At 39.1% G+C, this 18023-nt stretch overlaps 1 protein-coding gene across 1 annotated transcript in view; it reads right to left on the reverse strand.

The window, feature by feature from the left end:
• The window catches only part of MAP3K9 (mitogen-activated protein kinase kinase kinase 9), a 55962-nt gene that overhangs the window by 8039 nt on the left and 29900 nt on the right, over positions 1–18023 (reverse strand). The window contains exons 3-8 of the mRNA XM_075031107.1: positions 17624–17804; positions 10030–10178; positions 6331–6506; positions 3077–3317; positions 1774–1896; positions 867–1020 (exon numbers count right to left, since the gene is read on the reverse strand). Coding sequence (XP_074887208.1) covers positions 867–1020; positions 1774–1896; positions 3077–3317; positions 6331–6506; positions 10030–10178; positions 17624–17804 — 1024 coding nt within the window. The remainder of the gene's footprint in view (positions 1–866; positions 1021–1773; positions 1897–3076; positions 3318–6330; positions 6507–10029; positions 10179–17623; positions 17805–18023) is intronic.

An 18023-nucleotide genomic window follows, 5' to 3' on the forward strand; every position in this document is an offset into this window, starting at 1 on the left:
AACATATTTTAATGTCATTAGAACACTTAGATCCAGGTCTTCTTGCAGAGGGCTGCAACAGTGATACATTATGTAAACATCTGTTTTCCAGGAATTTCACACCTGAGCACATAATATTAAAGATAAATTATAACCAGTTATTTTATTTTCCCCAACTAAAAAATATGGCAAGAGGCAAAGTATCCATTTAGCAGGGGAAAAAAAGCTTCAAATGCCACTAAAAATCACAAGGCATTCAAACCTCTTCGAAGATCAAAATACTCCTATGTTTAAAGCAGCATTTTGGCAGTGATCCATTGGAGTCCTGGTATAATTCACAGACAGAAAAAAGAAGAAGCCACAGAACAAGAATCTATAGAAACAGAGGTACAACCTGTATCTCTGCAAAAATCACTTTCAGAATGTCTTCACTCAAGGTATGTTTCCTTTTCAAAAGCCTGAAGAGAATATATTTGCCTGGCTCTACCAGATACTTTTTAAATAATGGCATTTAAGACAAGAAAAAGCATAGCTGAGAATTGCAAAAGACAAGTAGTTTCAGATGTGATATGAAACTACAGAAAGTTGAGCCTGAAAATAAAGAAAATCTACTAGAGAAGCAGTTTTGCACAGCTAAGTTCTACTGCTTACAAACACATGTAACAAGGTAATAGCAGACAGTGAAAGCATCAGTCAGTGCTGGACCTCTAGCAAGGGACTGAATGCAATGCAGTTCTGTAATCTGTTTTGAATCTCTGATATCTCTGGTACAGCAAATAAGTTTGGAAGCATAAAAGCATTTGCAACAGGATAGGCAAATCTCCTGTGAGCCAGCTCATAACCAGTTTTAGAACCTGGAAACCAGTTTGGTGCCGGCCCTCTCTTACCCATCTTCTCCTGCACCTAGCTCCTTGTGACAAAGTGAGCTTGGTCCCCAAGTGCGTCCCTTTTTCTTCTGGCCTCTCTTCTCTTCTTCCTCTCCTTCCTCCTTTGGAAGGACTGAGCTTCGTCCCCACGTTTTACTGCTTTCAGCCGGAGCCACTTCACAAGCGGGAAGAATGGTGGAAAATGAGAAAGAAAAACATACACAAATTAAAGAATTGGTTCCACAGCAACATAAAGAATAAAACACAGGCTGGAACAGGAATAGTAATTAAAACATCCATTCAGGCTTCTTTCCCATAATTCTGACCATTTATCAATACCGATCTAACAACCAGATCCCTTCAAAATTAGTACAGATAGGCTTTACAGCTTTATTCCATCACTGGTTTCTCTTTTAGAGTCACCAGTTTGATACCAGACAAACAAGTGTCATGACATCCAATACAACCACCACACATTAATTAACATCCCTTTCATACTTCTAATACATGCTTGTCTGCCTAATTCTGTTTTGTTATGGGAACACTGTTTTCATGACAAGTGCCCACCCTTGGTTTTCTTTCCTTCCAATGGTAACTTAATCCACCTCAATAATGTTTCACAGATATATTCTGCAAATTAGTAGTTTTAAAAATTAACCTGTACACCTAAGGAATGTATTTTCTATACAATCAAACAGCAATATTTCAAGATCTTGGGTAAGTAAGGTTTGGACTCCAGAGAAGGTAATACTCCCCTCATCACCAACACAGCTCGTCTTCTCTCTAAATGTATACATGCAGGGCACAAAGCAAACATTTTAGGAACATTTTCGTTTTTACAGTCCTGTCCTAGATATGGAATCTTGGCATCTTACCACGCTGACAGACTGCACATTTCCCAAATTCAATACTACATTGAGCTCCTTACACTGTATGGCCCTGAGTCTGGGAATAATGGTAGGACTTGCAGGAGGACTGGAGCAGCTACTGATCAAGCTTTTCCTTTTATCCATCGTTGGAGAAGCCTGCACAGTGAATTTATGCTGGAAATCTGTTTGCCAAAAGAAAAAGAAAAAAAATCAAAACAAAAGCAGAAAGACACAGTTAAAATTCTTTTTTTAATATAAGAAAAAAGAAATAATAATTTATGGTAACTTTCAAAGACTGCAATTTACAGGATCTATGTAGAAATGAAGTTTTACAGCTAATTGGTATCACCCTGTCGTACATGCAGTTACTTCAGAACAAAGATGTGTGCTCACACTCATGAATATATATCTTCTTAGTGTATGTGTGAGATACATACACATACACACATAGATCCCCATGTGTTGGCTCACATTTATGCCAAACTATATCCCTGTATAAATTCCTTTCACCTTATCTCTCAGTTTCTTAAGCTAAGCAAAACCACCAGCAACAGGTGTTTACAGTCCTAAAGAAAGGCATAGTTAACATGCACAATTTATCATCATTGTTCTTCTAAACAGCCAATCTCTCTCAGAAAACAAAGAATATAGTGTAAGCCATCATTCTTGAGGTAATGATGAGCCTTAGGTGATTTACAAAATCCACACTTTTGTTCTTTTACAAATTTGAATCTCCACACGAAATCCACAGCAGAAATGCTAAGAATTCAGTATTTCTGAAAATCACTATCTTCACTCTTAGGAGTGACTTCCCTGACACCTCACCAATACTTAACATTTCTTCCAGAAGGATGGTATTAGAGGTCACTTGTGTGTTAATATGAGTTCACATATGAACTAGCAGTGTAGGACTGTAGTCTCACAGCTATCAATGTATTTTGGTAATTTTTAAGATTCCTGCACCAAGAAATGCAGTAGACTATGGTTTCTGCTACAGCATTATGTAAAATATTCCCAGAGCAAGAACCTCCATCATTTTTTATGTACATCCTTTATTAAATAGATCATCATTTTGAGTATTAGTGCATTAAACTGCAACACCAACATTTTCACTGTGAACCATATATACCCATCGACTAACAAACATGTAACATCTCAAATTTACTTCTGGACTTCATACTTGGAACTTTGGGGAATGCTAGCCACAAGAGCATCAAATTTAGTTTCTTGATCCCAAAGAGGCATGTTTTTCCCAAAGTGCATCCAATACTAAAGCATAAGTATCAGTAGGAAGTTGCTACAAAAGCTACAGGTTCACCTGTTCCTCCCATTTCACCTGACACAGCCTAACATGTCACCAACCTGAAGGCAGGCTGATATGATTGCCATCTTTTAACTTGAGCCGACTCCTCTTGAACTTCCCCATGCGTTTCTTCACCCGAGGCTTCTCCTGACACAGCTGGTGGATGATGATGTTGAGCTCCCTTTCCAGGATGTCAATCTCACGTTCTGCCAGCTCCTGTTCCCGCCTTCGTAGCAACTCCTCATGGTTCTTCTGTTCAACGGCAGCACGGGTCAGCTCTTCTTCCCATGTGCGCAGCTCCTGCAGGGACATAAGAAAGGAGAAATGAAAGGCTACCTTGTGGCCCATGGGTTAAGACTAACATTACCTATTCTGAAGGTACAGCAGCAATGACTTGTGCTCACAGCACTGCTAGCGCCACTGTTTAAAGGGTCAGCTGAAAGCCAAAAACCTTTAACAATCATCAGTAACTTCTATGCTTGCCATTCAAGGCCCTTCATATCTGTATTAAAATTTGGACATCAGCACTTGTGAGGTGTCCTGGTTTCAGCTGGGATAGAGTTAATTGTCTTCCTAGTAGCTGGTGCAGTGCTGTGTTTTGAGTTCAGTATGTGAAGAACGTTGATAACACTGATGTTTTCAGTTGTTGCTCAGTAGACTATAGTCAAGGACTTTTCAGCTTCTCATGCCCAGCCAGGGCACCTGACCCAAACTGGCCAACAGTGTATTCCATACCATGGGACGTCCCATCTAGTTTAGGAACTGGGAAGGGGGGGGCAGGGAATCGCCGCTCAGGGACTGGCTGGGTGTTGGTCGGCGGGTGGTGAGCAATTGCCCTGCGCATCATTTGTACATTTCAATCCTTTTATTACTACTGTTGTCATTTTATTAGTGTTACCATTATCATTATTAGTTTCTTCTTTCCTGTTCCATTAAACCGTTCTTATCTCAACCCAGGAGTTTTACTTCTTTTCCCGATTTTCTCCCCCATCCCACTGGATGGGGGGGAGTGAGTGAGCGGCTGCGTGGTGCTTAGTTGCTGCCTGGGGTTAAACCACAACATGAGGCCACACCTGGAATCCTGTGTCCAGTTCTGGGCTCTCCAGTACAAGACAGACATGGACATACTGGTCCAACAAAGGGCCATGAAGATGATTAAGAGTCTGGAGCATCTCTCCTGTGAGGAAGGGCTGAGAAAGATGGGACTGTTTATCCTAGCAAAGAGAAGGCTTGGGTGGGGAGAAAGGGGATCTTACCAGTCCATATAAAAACCTGAAGGAAGGGTGCAACAAAGATAGAGCCTGGCTCTTCTCAGTGATGCCCGGTGACAGGACAAGAGGCAATAGGCACACATTGAAACACCAGAGGTTCCCTCTGAATGCTTTTTTACTGAGAGTGTCACTGAGCACTGGCACAGGTTGCCCAGAGACGTGGAGTCAAAAGCCCGCTGGATATGGTCCTGGGCAACTGGCTCTAGGTGGCCCAGCTTGAGCAGGGGAGTGGGACTACATGACCTCCAGAGGTCCCTCCAACTTCAATCATTCTGTAATTCTGTGAAAAGGCACTGAATCCTAAATTCAGCATCATGAGAAAATATGCTGGGTATCTGACATGAATATGTTTACAAGAGCCACTGGAGAGTACCATGCACATGGGAACCCATTTTGGAAGATTTATTCATAACATTGAAAAGAATTAATCCTTACTTGGCTGTTCCGTAAGTACTTATGTTAACCTCAGCATTGACTTAAACTGTTTAAAAATAACCTTGCCATCTCAAGCATCATAAAATAGCAAAAAACAGCTCTAACATAAAAATGAATGAAGAAAACGTCATCAAGATGTCATTCCCATCATTTTCCACCAAGCATGGCTGCTCCTTATGCATAAAGAAGCGTAAGGCAAACTTCTCAATCTTTCCCTTTTTGACAAAATGAATCAACTGAAATTGTCCTTGAGATCTCAAAATGTCTTCTCACTGCACTCCTCTCACCACAAGGACAAAAGAATTCAGCACTCAGAATAATTATCTCCAGCTGGCTAATTCCACTACAGAAGGTAAAAACTGAAGAATTCAAGTTAAAATTTAGATGAATTATCAGATAGACTTTAGTTTATTTTTTTAATTTTATTTTTTTTTAATGTTGTTGTTACCTCTCCCATTACTGTGGAGGTTTGGTACATTTTACTCATGAGGTGAATAGGATATAAAATTCTCTTTCTCCATTACTACACAGGAATACAGTACTCAACCTGAGCACAGTCTAGCTACTACTGTTTGGTCTTTTGTTTGTCTGATGAAGTTTCTGGTTTTCAAAAACTGTTCCAACGTGGTTATGCCATGGGAACATGCTATGTTGCATGCTATGCAACAGCAGCAGGGAAATGCCTACTAGCTCTTATTTTTCCCAAAAGCTACTATATGTGAATAGAAGTGTTTTAAGTACTGTTGTAGGATGTCTCTCCCCTGTCCCAAGGTCCCCTTTTCTTTTTCTCCACCTCCTACACCCAACTTCCGAGTCCAAATCAAGTTGGCTACTTATTATGAATTTATTTTTAGGCAAGAGACCACGCACTTAGAAAAATATTATTACTTTAGTGATTCCACTGCAGTATTTCATACCAACGACTGTAAAGACAGTCTCTGTAAGGACCTTAACATAGATGCAGCAGGCTGTGCTTTCTGCAAGCATGCTTGAAGAAAACTTCAGCTTTTTCACTTCTACTCTTTGAGGCTGACAGTCACAATTCCTTTTATTCCTGCTAGCATTTTTGTTTCCTGCTGTTTACCCAGATGGACTTCAATTATAACAGTTATTGGACCACTCCCCTGGTAGCACTCCTGTTTATTACAGTCTATCCACTTTAGCTGTGCTCAAAACATGGAAAACACAAACCTGACAGAACCAAAGCTGCAATGTTTGCTAGAGTATATATGCTGAAACTACCCCTCCTACTTTCACTGTTAACAGTTATCATTGGGTTTCTCAATTAAGATGCTAACAGTGAAATAGTTATCAGATGCACTAAACAATGAAGACAATTCTTCATAGCAGTTTGCACAGTGTATAATGAAAGCTCACTACAATATTAGAAAGAGTAGCAGCTCAGGATGCAGATATTTATTTTACTCATGATTCTGCCCTTGTGTGCATCATAACCTGCCATTGATTTGGGGACTTATTACAAGCTCCAGTAAAGCATATACAAAATTAGCTCTCGGATGCCATAAATGATGATCCCTCTTTGAATTACAAAATGGGAAAATTATAAATCCAGAGAGCATGAGCATGGAGTGGTTTTCTCTACTTACCTTTTCTTTGGCTCTGAGCTGATCAAACATCTCTTGGATCTCTTGTTTCCAGTCTTCCTGCAAGGAGTGGAAGGAATCTTTGGGCATTTCAAAGAAACCAGACTCTTCTATGGCCGTGAGATGGTCTAGGATACTGGCAAAGGAAGGTCGTGAGTGTGGGTCAGGGTTCCAACAATCTAGAATAGGACAAAGACAAGCAACTGTTAAGCATCTCTTAGCATGGAGGTTTGAGAGGATGAGTAGTACTTTACTGATCCCCAGTGGCTAAGAGTGGCATGCACACTATCTGTGTTAACCCATCTTTCCCATTTCCCACATGATCAGACAATAGTCAATGCAAAAGTCAAGTATGAAATTCATGCTTTCATGCTTATACAATATCCAACATCACTTAAGATCTTGAACTACCTGGTCTCTAGGTTCTCATAAATAATATGCCAAGTAAAAAAGAGGTTTACTAATTTTACAGAAGGTTACATTTTCAGGCACATATTAAAAATCATCAATAATTTACTTAAATAATTTGCTTTAAGTTGTATGTGCTCACAGAGTGGAGATACTATGCAAGACTCACAAACAGTTCTTTTATCACACTTACACTGCAGAGTTAACAGCCATACTGCAGAAGGGTATCTATCAGAGTTCTTTCTAATGTCAAACTCTAATGCTAAGCTGAGTCATTATGAATCTCTTCCACAGAGCTGAAAATCCCTCCTGCAAAGCAGACTGGGCATAACTTGAGTGAAAACAGGAGGTTCAAGTAAATAATGACATCAAATAGTGCATTTGGAGTTTTCTTATTTTTAAGGATTCTTTTTTATTATTTGAGAGAAAATTGTTTGATCAGGTTTTTTTCTTTTGCTTTTAAGAGAAACCACAGATAAACAAGCTTTTTCATTTACAATCTAATGCAATGACTTATCCAATTGCAGAGTTCTAAAAATGCAGAATTTAAGGTATGCATCTCACAACATGAGGCAATTAAACTAGCAATAGTACAAAAAGGTACTCATTTTACGGTGATGGGAACTGAACACTGAAAACAAACGTAAATAGAAAATGGCATGAAGTAACATCTCAAGCTATGAAATCATTAAGAACATGTTTTTAAGAAGCCGTTAAGTCAAAATGTGTGACTTAACACTTAAATAGAAATTCTTCCTTGTTCAGTCCTCCGTCTTACTTGACCCTTATTTCTACTCTTGCAGAAAACATCTTTCTCACTCTCTATTGTCCTGTACTGGCACTTACACAGGTTCTTGTTCAACAAGCATCCTTATTCTCTTTAGTACTGCTAGACTCCCCCATGCCAAAGTTTGAGATGAACCAAACAGAAAAACTTAGCATTCAAGTATATTTCTAGGGAATAAAGCTTTTGTGCATGAATGGAAGAAACTAACACATTGGTCTTTCTTGATACGCTCATACTATCATTGCTCTAAATGGCTGCTGGATTCATGACACACATTACTGTAGCACAAGGCAAGAGTTACAAAAATGTTCTAAAGTTTCCTAGACCTTACAGTTGAAAAAAAAAAAAAACATTCTTAAAAAAATGTTGGTGATGTCCTGAAAGACATTCATTCATCAGTTTTGTGGATTGAAATACACCAAGGAGCAGCTGTAATTAATTAAAAATAAGTAACTCTTCACAAAATCTGTGCAGCTGCTGAGGCTTGGTGTCACAGCTCTTTTGATTTTAGCATTACTGAGATTTTGCATTTGGGAGCTTTGGTTTCAAAACTGCTAGTATCAAGATGCTGGTATTTAAGCATCTGACCAGGTTCCAAGAGGCATAAGCTGGAACACATTTGTGTTTATGGATTTCAAATTGCTTCTCTTATCAAAATAGAGGACTGAGGATGTTAAAGAGTGCTCTGAAGGTCCCCTGCTGCTGACCAATTAGTAGCAATGGGTGATACAGCTGGACTGTCAGTGCCATAATCCGTGCCTCCTTACCCCAGGTCTGAAGCATGGCAAAGCAAACATGACCCAAAGTAAAACAAAATGCTGCAGCCAGCCAAATGCATGAATGAGTGAACAGGGTAACTATGCAGGTGGCCCATGGCTTTTATTTTCCCAGGCCTAGATCTGCCATTATTTGCACTAATGAGGACAGTTGTAACATACAAGTCTTTTCTGTGAAGAGGGAAAGTTCAGCTTTGTTGTCTCAGTGAAGACCACCAGGGCAGTAATTCAAAAGTAAAAGCAGCATTAGGGGAACAAGAGTTCACCCGAGACAGGAAACAGCCTATTTGAAAAACAGTTTTGGTGAAGGAGCAGAAAGTAATTGTTTTCTTGTTCTCTTCTTCCCCCTGCACATGGAGAAGCCAAGCGTTCCAAAGCCATGTGGGTGCTCACCCCTGTGCTGCTGGGTTCAAGCACAGGCCATATGCCTCTACGTGACTTTCCCAGTAGAGGGCATTATTTTTAACCCCAGCAGCAGATACCTCAGTTATATTTAAGAAATACAGGGTCCTTGATTTAGGAAGCCATGTCAAAATAAACTGCCCTGGCACAACACTGAGCTGGTAGTTCTATTAACTCTTTCAGATGCAGTTTCTTGCTTTAACTGCTTCCAAGCTACTGTACCTGCAATTCTCCTGCTGTTTACTATCCAGTAGTATATTTATTTTTTAGCACAGCAGTACGTGAATTTTTCTGCTTTAACTTAACTGAAGCCTGTAACCTATAGAGAAGACCAGAGAAATGCAAAAGTACTCTAAAAACAGAGTAATCCATCAGAAACATTTTCTTGCATGAATCAAGTCCCTTTCTTGGGGCTAAAAACACCACCAGAGGCCACAGAATCTCAGTTCTACGTTCAGACTCATTCTTTGCTCACTAAGACTATAAAACACGTTTGATTTCTCTTTACCTCAGTTTTTCCTTCTGCCAGATAGGTGTAAAAATGTTTATTACATATAAACACCTGGAAATCCTTGGGAATAGGGGCACTGAAAAAAAACCCCTAAAGGTACTACTGTGAGAGAGGGAAGGAAGGAGGGAGGAAGGAACAACTGAAGCTCAGGAGATATGTAAGTAGTTGCAATAGCCAGCAGAGCAGGTCACATAGGTACACCCCAACAGCTACCTCATGGAATCATTTTTAATAACCACAGCAGCTCTGATGACAAACTCCTATATTTCTTTCATCCATATGTAGCCCACCTTGGGCATGAACTAACTGCACACACAAAGCAGAAAAATCACATCATTCTGACTGAAAATTTGGGCTGTTTTCAAATGTCAAAGCCACATTTAAACCCTCTCCCTGAAATGTCAGTAGGATGAAGTTTCATTCCAAATCAATCTGACACTGCCTAGCAAGATGTTCAAGCTATGAATTTCAAAACAAGTTGAAGACTTCAAACTAGACCAAAATAGGTGAAGTTTTGGTGTTGGTGAGTCTTCACTACTAGACCACAAGAAGCTAGATGATGACAGCAATAACCCCCATTTTCCTATAAAGCCAGTTGACAAATAGCAGCAGGGAAACTTCTTTCACATACTACTCTTGTCATAGAGTAACTGTCACAGCACACTAACAGCCAAGCCTAGCTCCCATAATAACTTGCACCATTGAATAAAGCCACTTGAGAAATCTGTGCTCTTAGGTATCAAAACCAACACAAGGAGGCAATGCTCAACAGCACTCTAGAAACAGCACAAACCATACTCACACCACAGCTGGCTTACCTTCCATGAGTTTGGCAAAAGGCTCTGGACACGTGGAAGGGATTGGAAGGGCAAGTTTATTCATGGCAACACCATATGCTACGGCAAGACCATCAATTCCTCGGAACGGTACTTCTCCTGTTAGCAGTTCCCAAAGCAGCACGCCGTAACTACCAGGAAGAAAACAGAAACGAGAATAGGTGTTTGACTTTAACACATTCTTTGTTAAGCAACAAGAAAGTACCTGAACCTATCAGGGTGAGCCTGGTACACTGAAGAAATTACAGTTTTCTGGACAGGCTCATCATGGCTGTCAAGCTGGTGAAGTGCCTTACTTCACCTGCTTTTTTTAAATGTGACTGAAGTAAGATGCCATTTTCACCTTTTAGCCAAAGATAATTTTCTCTCTCTAAACTGGGAACAATCTGAAGAACATTAATATAAATCTTCTAACTAATTTAGTAAAGTTCAAACCAGAACCCAGTGAAACTCTCAAAAATGTGAAGGGTTGTGATTTTTAAAAATAAGTGAAAAATACTTTTTTGGAATTAAGTTGGTTTTAAGATGTTCTATAAAATAATTAACTCTGAAGTTATGGAAGTAGTTCCAGGACTGTTCTCCCTCCAGGCATACAACAAACAACATATCCTCAGAATATTCTCTCTGCTTCTAGGAAACCTGAGCCAGAGACAGCTTCTTCATACTTAGTGACCTGACAGTTTTTTTCTTCCATTGTTCTGTCTTATTCTCTTCTGAACCCATTTACCATGCACTATGGTCTGTGGTAGTGAGCTCCACAAATTTAATGATGCATTGACAAAAAATTCTTGTGTGTGTTTGTTATGAGCTTGTCACTTGGTAATTTCATTTGCTTCCCTGTAGTTCTTTCAGTACAAGGAAGAGTGAACATATGTTCCCTATTAGTTCCTTCCATGCCATCCATGATTTCACAGGCTCCCACTACATCCTGCCTAAATCATCTTCTTTCCAGCCCCCCAAATCCTAATCTAGCTAAATCCTAATCTAGTTACTGTCCTGAACAGAAGTCATTTCATATCTTTCAATGACCTTGACATTTTCTGTTGAAATGACCAAAATCACATAAAGTTTTAAAGATATGGGGAGAGGCACAGTATTTCCTGCTTTCCTATTGCATTTTACTTTGCTACTTGCCTTTCTGACTCCTTACAAAATGAGCTAGGTTACCCACACTAACTCCAATATCTTTTTACTGAATCATAATAGTAAAATTTAGAGCCCATCATTGTACATGTGAAATTCTTCCATGGGTACTACTTTGTATTTATTACTATGTCATCTATTTTATCATTCCGTGTAGTAAAACTTTTCCTCAGCTCTCTGCAGTAGATTAATTTTTCTTATCCTGAATAATCTGGTATCATCAACAGATGTTACCTAACCATTTATTGCTTTTTCAAATCACTTATGATTATGTTGAACACAAAATTCCCCACCACGAAAACTGATTTATTCCTTTAGTAATTAAGAATTGACTAAGCGATGGGAAACAGACTTGCCCTCTTTTCCCACATCAATTTACTTTCTTTAAAAGCTTTTGACGAAAGATTTTGTTGAAAGTTTTTATAAATCCAAATGCGGTATAAGCAATCTTACCACTTGCCCACGTACTCAGTAACTCCTTCAAGAACTTTCATTTTTTCACAAGATACAATTTCCTTCTACAAAAGCAGACTCTTCCCCAGACATGCTCATACTCCACCAGCTCCCTGCTCTTTAGTGCTCTTTCTACCATTTAGTAGAACTGAAAAATCAGACTTGCTGGTCCTCAGGAAGCTCTTATAAGACCTGTCATCATGCTTGCTGCCTTCCATTTTTGTGGCATTAGGGCAGCTTTAAGCAACAGATTACACAGCACAGCTATTAACTCAGCTGGCGCTCTCATATTCCTGTAGAAATCTTGGGTGTTACTGTAAATCCCAGCAATTTGTTACTGTTCATTTTATCAGTCAGTTTTAACACCTCTGTGGACAGTACTTCAGTATGAGATGTCCTCCAGCCCAGCTCCCTTAAAGAGAAATTTTCAGCTTAAAAAGCCTCTTTGCTCCTTTCTAGCAGACACGAGTCACTTACTAAGTTTTTTCTGCTATAGCCTTATCATCTTTGCACTCTTACATCTTGGTTACCTCTGGGCTGTAAGTTCTCCTGCAGGGTTCTCACCTGTGCTGCATTTGAAAGCAATTTATCTGGTTTTATGCTTTTCGCAAGACTCTCCTCAAAACCCTTTTAATGTCCTTGAGTGTTTTACATTGAACTTGCCAGCACTTAGTCCATGCCTAATTTTCCCTCATTTGAACACAGGTTCAACTTTTTGAAGGATGTCTTCCGGTAGTCTTTTCTACATCATCTTCTTCATTCATTTAAAGTCTTTCTTATGCATTCGCTCTGAGCTTTAACCTAGTGTCCTTAAAAGACATCCACGTTGCACATTCCCCTTTTGTTTTCACACAAAATTCCTCAATGTTGTCGTTAATCTCTCTGAGATTAAACACTACTTTAATGGACTAATTTTTCTTAACTGCTCTTGCAAAGATATTGAATCTAAGCATACATATATTTTGACCACTTTTGAAGGGCTCCTAAGCATACCTGAAGACCAAATGAAAAACTGCTTGTCTGCTTAAAAGCTCCCTGAATAGCTGCTCCATGAAACAGTCGTTTCTGAAGCTAAAAGATTAATCTCTCCTTGTTTCAAAGCAACAATTGCCCTATCAATTTGGGAGTAATCAAAATTTTTATATCACAACCTGTACTCCTGCAATCTCTCCCCCACCCTGCCAAGTGTTTAACATCCATTGTAACTGCTGCCACCTTAGTTGGACAGTCTTAATACTACTTTTTCTATTCAGATATGGAATTTCAGTCACTAGAGATTCCACCTTTGCTGCTAACACAGCTAGTTTACTTTATTAAGCAAAAGATCATATTTTTTCACCTATACAATCTTTCGCATTTTTCCTATGCAATTCATACTCTTGATATTATAACAATAATTATAATTATTTCTTCCCATCAAGGTTCTCAATTTCTTACTGTCTCAAGAGCCTCACTTGAAAAAAATGTACAGGAGTTTAAGGATTGCCCATTTTCTTTTTGGCCTCCTAGGATTCAGAAGACAGTCAAAGAAAATGAATCCTGGACTGAATATATATTTGGTTTGTCTAAATCTGATTGATCATTCATGTTAGTCTTCAGTTTGGATGTGAGTGTTGATATCAAAAGGTAGGAAAAACTACCAAAGAGTTGTGTTATTACTTTACCACTAGTGCTGGATAAAGCATGTATTACATATTTCTCTTAATTGAATGGTTAGGAAAGCACTATTGATGTCCTCAAAGCATTTCTTCTGCAGGGTAGTTTTTAAAACAAAATGGACAGATTGGTGTGTCTGCTAATGTGACACTAGAAGTATATATTGCAGGAAAGGTCACTTGGTTTCTGACAAAACTGAATGCCACCTCTTCCTCACATACTTACAGTTCATTGCTGAGAATACAGCTTCCACAGAACTAGGGAAACACTGCTTTGTGTCATTTGAACAACAATCATCTCAAGTGATTAAACAGCAAGACAGGTGCTGAACAGAGTGTTTTCCATTAACTCTCAAGCAGGGGATTGGGAATTACAAAGGAAAAAGCCAGAGACAGAAGAGATTTATACAAAAAAGGTCTAGGAAGAAAGAATCAAGGGCCTCTCCTCATTCTCCACAGGGAAGAAGAAAAACTGATCAAGTTCATTTATTTTTCCAGCACCCAGTATTATTTTTTGGACTTTAATTGCAAAATGAATCATGTGATACAGACCATGTGACCAAGTCAACTGACACTTTTATGAATAATTAACCATCTCCCAGTGATCCAGTAATCCCTTAAGCCATTTAACATCAGGTTCAATCCTCCACACTGGATTTTCAGGGAGAGGGAAGCTGGAGGTCTGCATGATTTCACATGTGATTTTGCCACTCCCTTGTTAAAGTCTGTGAACTTAGAAAAAAACAGTAATTTCTTCTCACTGTTATTGTTCAATGACATTTGTACCATAGGTTCCTCTTATCCACCTCCCTAGGTTCAGCACTTTCCCTAACAAAGGAACTATCAGCCCAACAAGGAGACTGCAGCAACAACAGATACTAGAATACTACTTTTGTTGAGAAAGAAAACTTCATTACATTTTAATGGCTATTAACAGTCAGCATTTTGCATGTTATCGGACTGGCAGTTCCAGAGATGACATTTCCTGCTTATTTCACAGTCAGTTGTGTACATTTCTCCCACATGAGCTTCTACCAATATTACTAGTCAACACTTATCTGCCAGGTACTGAAGTCTTGCCAGTGCTTCATTACACACAGGTGACTACAGAAGCCTGCAAGCAGTCAGTTGTGGATGAAGTGCTTACCAACACTTGATTCAAATGAAATATTCTAATGACTGAAGTTCCTACATCCACCATAGAATGCCTGAAACATCCTGATCTGCTAATCAGATGGTTTTAGGTAGTTCTTGTATTCCATTCCTAAATGAAAATTAAATTCCTAATTATTTCACTGGCCTCAGAGTAGACACATCTTAAAAGCATCTAAATTGAGGAACACAGGGAACCCAGATGAAGGTTGTATGGTGGCTTTATATTAGGCACACCAATCATATTGACAACATGATTGTCTTTTAAGAAGCACAAGTCAAAAATTAAGTGTGCAGCAAACAAGAAAGACATTTAAGCAGTTAAAATGATAGGGAAATTTGAATTATATGCCTACTAACATTAGCTTGCTGTACAGCACTGGATAAGCTGCAATATCGGTGCTTCGGCTTCACCCCTGTAAATCCAAAGCAAATACATAACTCCCCTCTCAAACACATAAAGAGATTTACAGGAGCTGACATATTTAAATAAAACCGTACCTTCCTTGTCCTCAGTGCAATATAAGCACAAGGTTTCTGCTGTATATCTAAAGCTTGCAGGTGCAGCACAGCAAAAATCATAGGAACAAATTTTCACTAGCAAGATATACTAAATACTGTTATTATCAACAAGCTTTACGGTGGCCCAGACCCTGGTGATAGACACCAGCATGTGGGAGCATTCCTCAGCCTTGTAAGTTCTTTGCCAACACTCCTTTAGAGTGGGACAAAAAAAAACCCCAAAAACAAAACCAAAAACAAACAAACAAACAAAAAACCCACCACAGATCGAGTTTTTTAAATGGAGCTTAATATATGTTTTGAAAGGAATTGCATGAAGCAGTTATTTATGATGAGATAAGACTGACTCAGGAAATTTCAGTCCTGGCAAGCATCATCTTCACCTGTTTGTGCAGCAAGAACACAAGCAGAACAAGATTCTTGTTAAAAGGCTAGGCAACAATTCAGCCAGCAGTATTATTCTAATAAGCTTTAAAGAAAAGGTGTTGAAATAAAAGGGTTTGTGAATGTTAGAGACAGACACAGCCAATTTTGTGGATGCCACACGAACTAACTGGAAAGTTGTCAGGCAAAAAGCTCCCTCGACTCCACTGATTAACCAAGAGGTTGAAGTGCACAAGAGGAGGGGCAAGTCTAATAGGATAAAAAAGTTCATCCTGTTAAGAATTTCAAGTTGCATCCTTGGGGGGGGACAGGATTTACTACACATGTCCATGACTGTTTTTGTAAAACCCAGTGCTTACAACCACTGACACACTAGTAGCAACCGCACTGGCAAGTATTTGTCCTCTGCATACATGCCTCAAACACCATGTTCTTTTCAGCTTATTTAACTGTGACTCAGGGTTTTGGCCACCAGAGAGAGAAGGCTTATTAAGAAACAGGATAACAGCTCTCTTAATGGTGATGACCCTCTGTTTAAGGAAGAGCACTGAGAAGAACTTAACCTGTTTTCAAGGGAAGACTGGTAACTATAAAAGAGAAAGTGATGAAGGAATCTTAAAAAATAGAAATACAGTCTTCTGAAAAACTAACAAATAATTTATTTACAATCCTTAAGTCCCAAGTGATTCACAGTCCCTAAGTCAATAACCAAACTGGTATTTTTGCCCAGGTAGAGAGGCACTTACTTGAGCTACCTTCATGAAAATCACCAACTGACCTATTCAGTCTTATCTTTTTAAAAATGAGATCATACTGGTACAGAACAGCTACTGATCTGTTCACAGCGTGCCTAGATTAGTAAAGTTACAATCACAGGGAAACTGTTTCCCCCTTCCCTTCTACCTCTCCCCCAGGTTACCCTTAAAGGCCATTCCGGCACGGTTTCAGAGAAGAGCAAATTGAGGTTTGAGCTTGACAAGCTGTGTACAAACCAGAACTGTCATCATGTGCACAGAAAAGGTGCACAGCCTTGAGGTTTTCATTTCTGCGAGACTTCACTCAGAATAAAAGCCTGGTTCTTGCTCAATTCATCTCAGATTAACTACAGAGGCTATCACATTTAATTAGAGTCAGAATTTTATCCACACCATTAGTGTGCAAAATACAAGTTCACAGACTTATCACAAGGCAATACACTATCTATTCAGCAAAACTGGACAAGGAAAATGACAATCCACACACCAAATCTCTGCTACAACAGCCAGACAATTCTACCAGCTGGGATATTTCTTTAGATTTCACAGCATGCACACACTTGTGTGGGAGCATTACTGGCCAGCAACAGAATCTTACTCCTGTAAAGACAAAGTCACCCTGACATTTCAATACCTCTCTCCCCACAGGAAAAACAAAATTCCATATACTTCATCTGTTTCAGATGTTCAGTACTACATCTATGTCACACAGCATCCAGAAAAGCCACAGTCTTAGAGGTACTTACTAAATTCTGGATTTACCAATTCACTTAATGGTCTTATTCATACTCAATTTCTAGAAGTCTACGGGCTGACCCTTACACTCCTCCCCATCAAAGCAGCTCCTATTCTCAAAAATCCCAGTACATGAATGGAAAAGACAATATATACTTGCAAATTACTACTTATGGATTACATACTCAGATGGACCTAGAGAAGAGATTTATTATTTTATGTGAAAGACTAGAAGGGTGGAAATAAGATTATTATGAAACTGAAAAACATTGTATTCAGGCTGAAACTGCACAGGGAATTCAATTTGGTACAGTGTGTTTGTGTACACATAGATCAGTGACAGATTACTACCAAAACATAAAATGATCTTACTGTTGATAAAACAGTAAAAAAGTAGTAATTTTAAGTAATTTACAGATTGTTTTATGGCCTTTGATTATGTCAGCCAATAGCCAAGTAAGCACAAAAAGTTTGTTTTAGATAAAACAGAGGGAATTAGGATTATGAATCTTAGGATAATCTGAATGTAAGTTTACAGAACAACAAAAATTTAGAGGCATGCAGGAGCTGGTCCACCACTTTCTACAGTGAAAAAAAAGTTTACAATTAATACAAAGTAGTCTGAGAGTCTGACAGATGGAAAGCTGGTGGATAAAGTTTTCTTAAGACTTGGATTCTAATATTCAGATCACCATTACTCATTCTTAAACATAAAAGAGGTTTCCTGGCAGGTCTAGTTACTCTTCAGTATCCAATCACTTAATGCCAAATCAATACCTCCACACATCGCTGCCTTTGGAGAACATGGAAGAGCGGATGACCTCAGGAGCCATCCAGGCATATGTTCCAGCTGCGCTCATTTTGGTAGTTTTATGCCATTCCCTGGCCAAGCCGAAATCCGTGATCTTCAATATCTTGTTGCTCAGATCTCCATTTTCCACCTTTTCGAGTATCAGTACTGGAGAAAAGCAGGGGGGGGAGGCAGGGAAGGAATATAAAAGGTATGCAGAGTAAAGCTAGTATTTATGCAAAAAAGATCCTCCTGAAGATCTCCCAAATTTCAAGATTCTCCCTGACTTTTAGTTATTCAAACATACCACACTCCGTTACAAGTTATTTCAAACTGATCCCTTCGCCTCACAAGTGAACAGCTGTCTAGCAAATAACTTCAAATTTA

This window comes from Buteo buteo, chromosome 6, assembly GCF_964188355.1.
Source record: "Buteo buteo chromosome 6, bButBut1.hap1.1, whole genome shotgun sequence".
Taxonomy (NCBI): domain Eukaryota; kingdom Metazoa; phylum Chordata; class Aves; order Accipitriformes; family Accipitridae; genus Buteo; species Buteo buteo.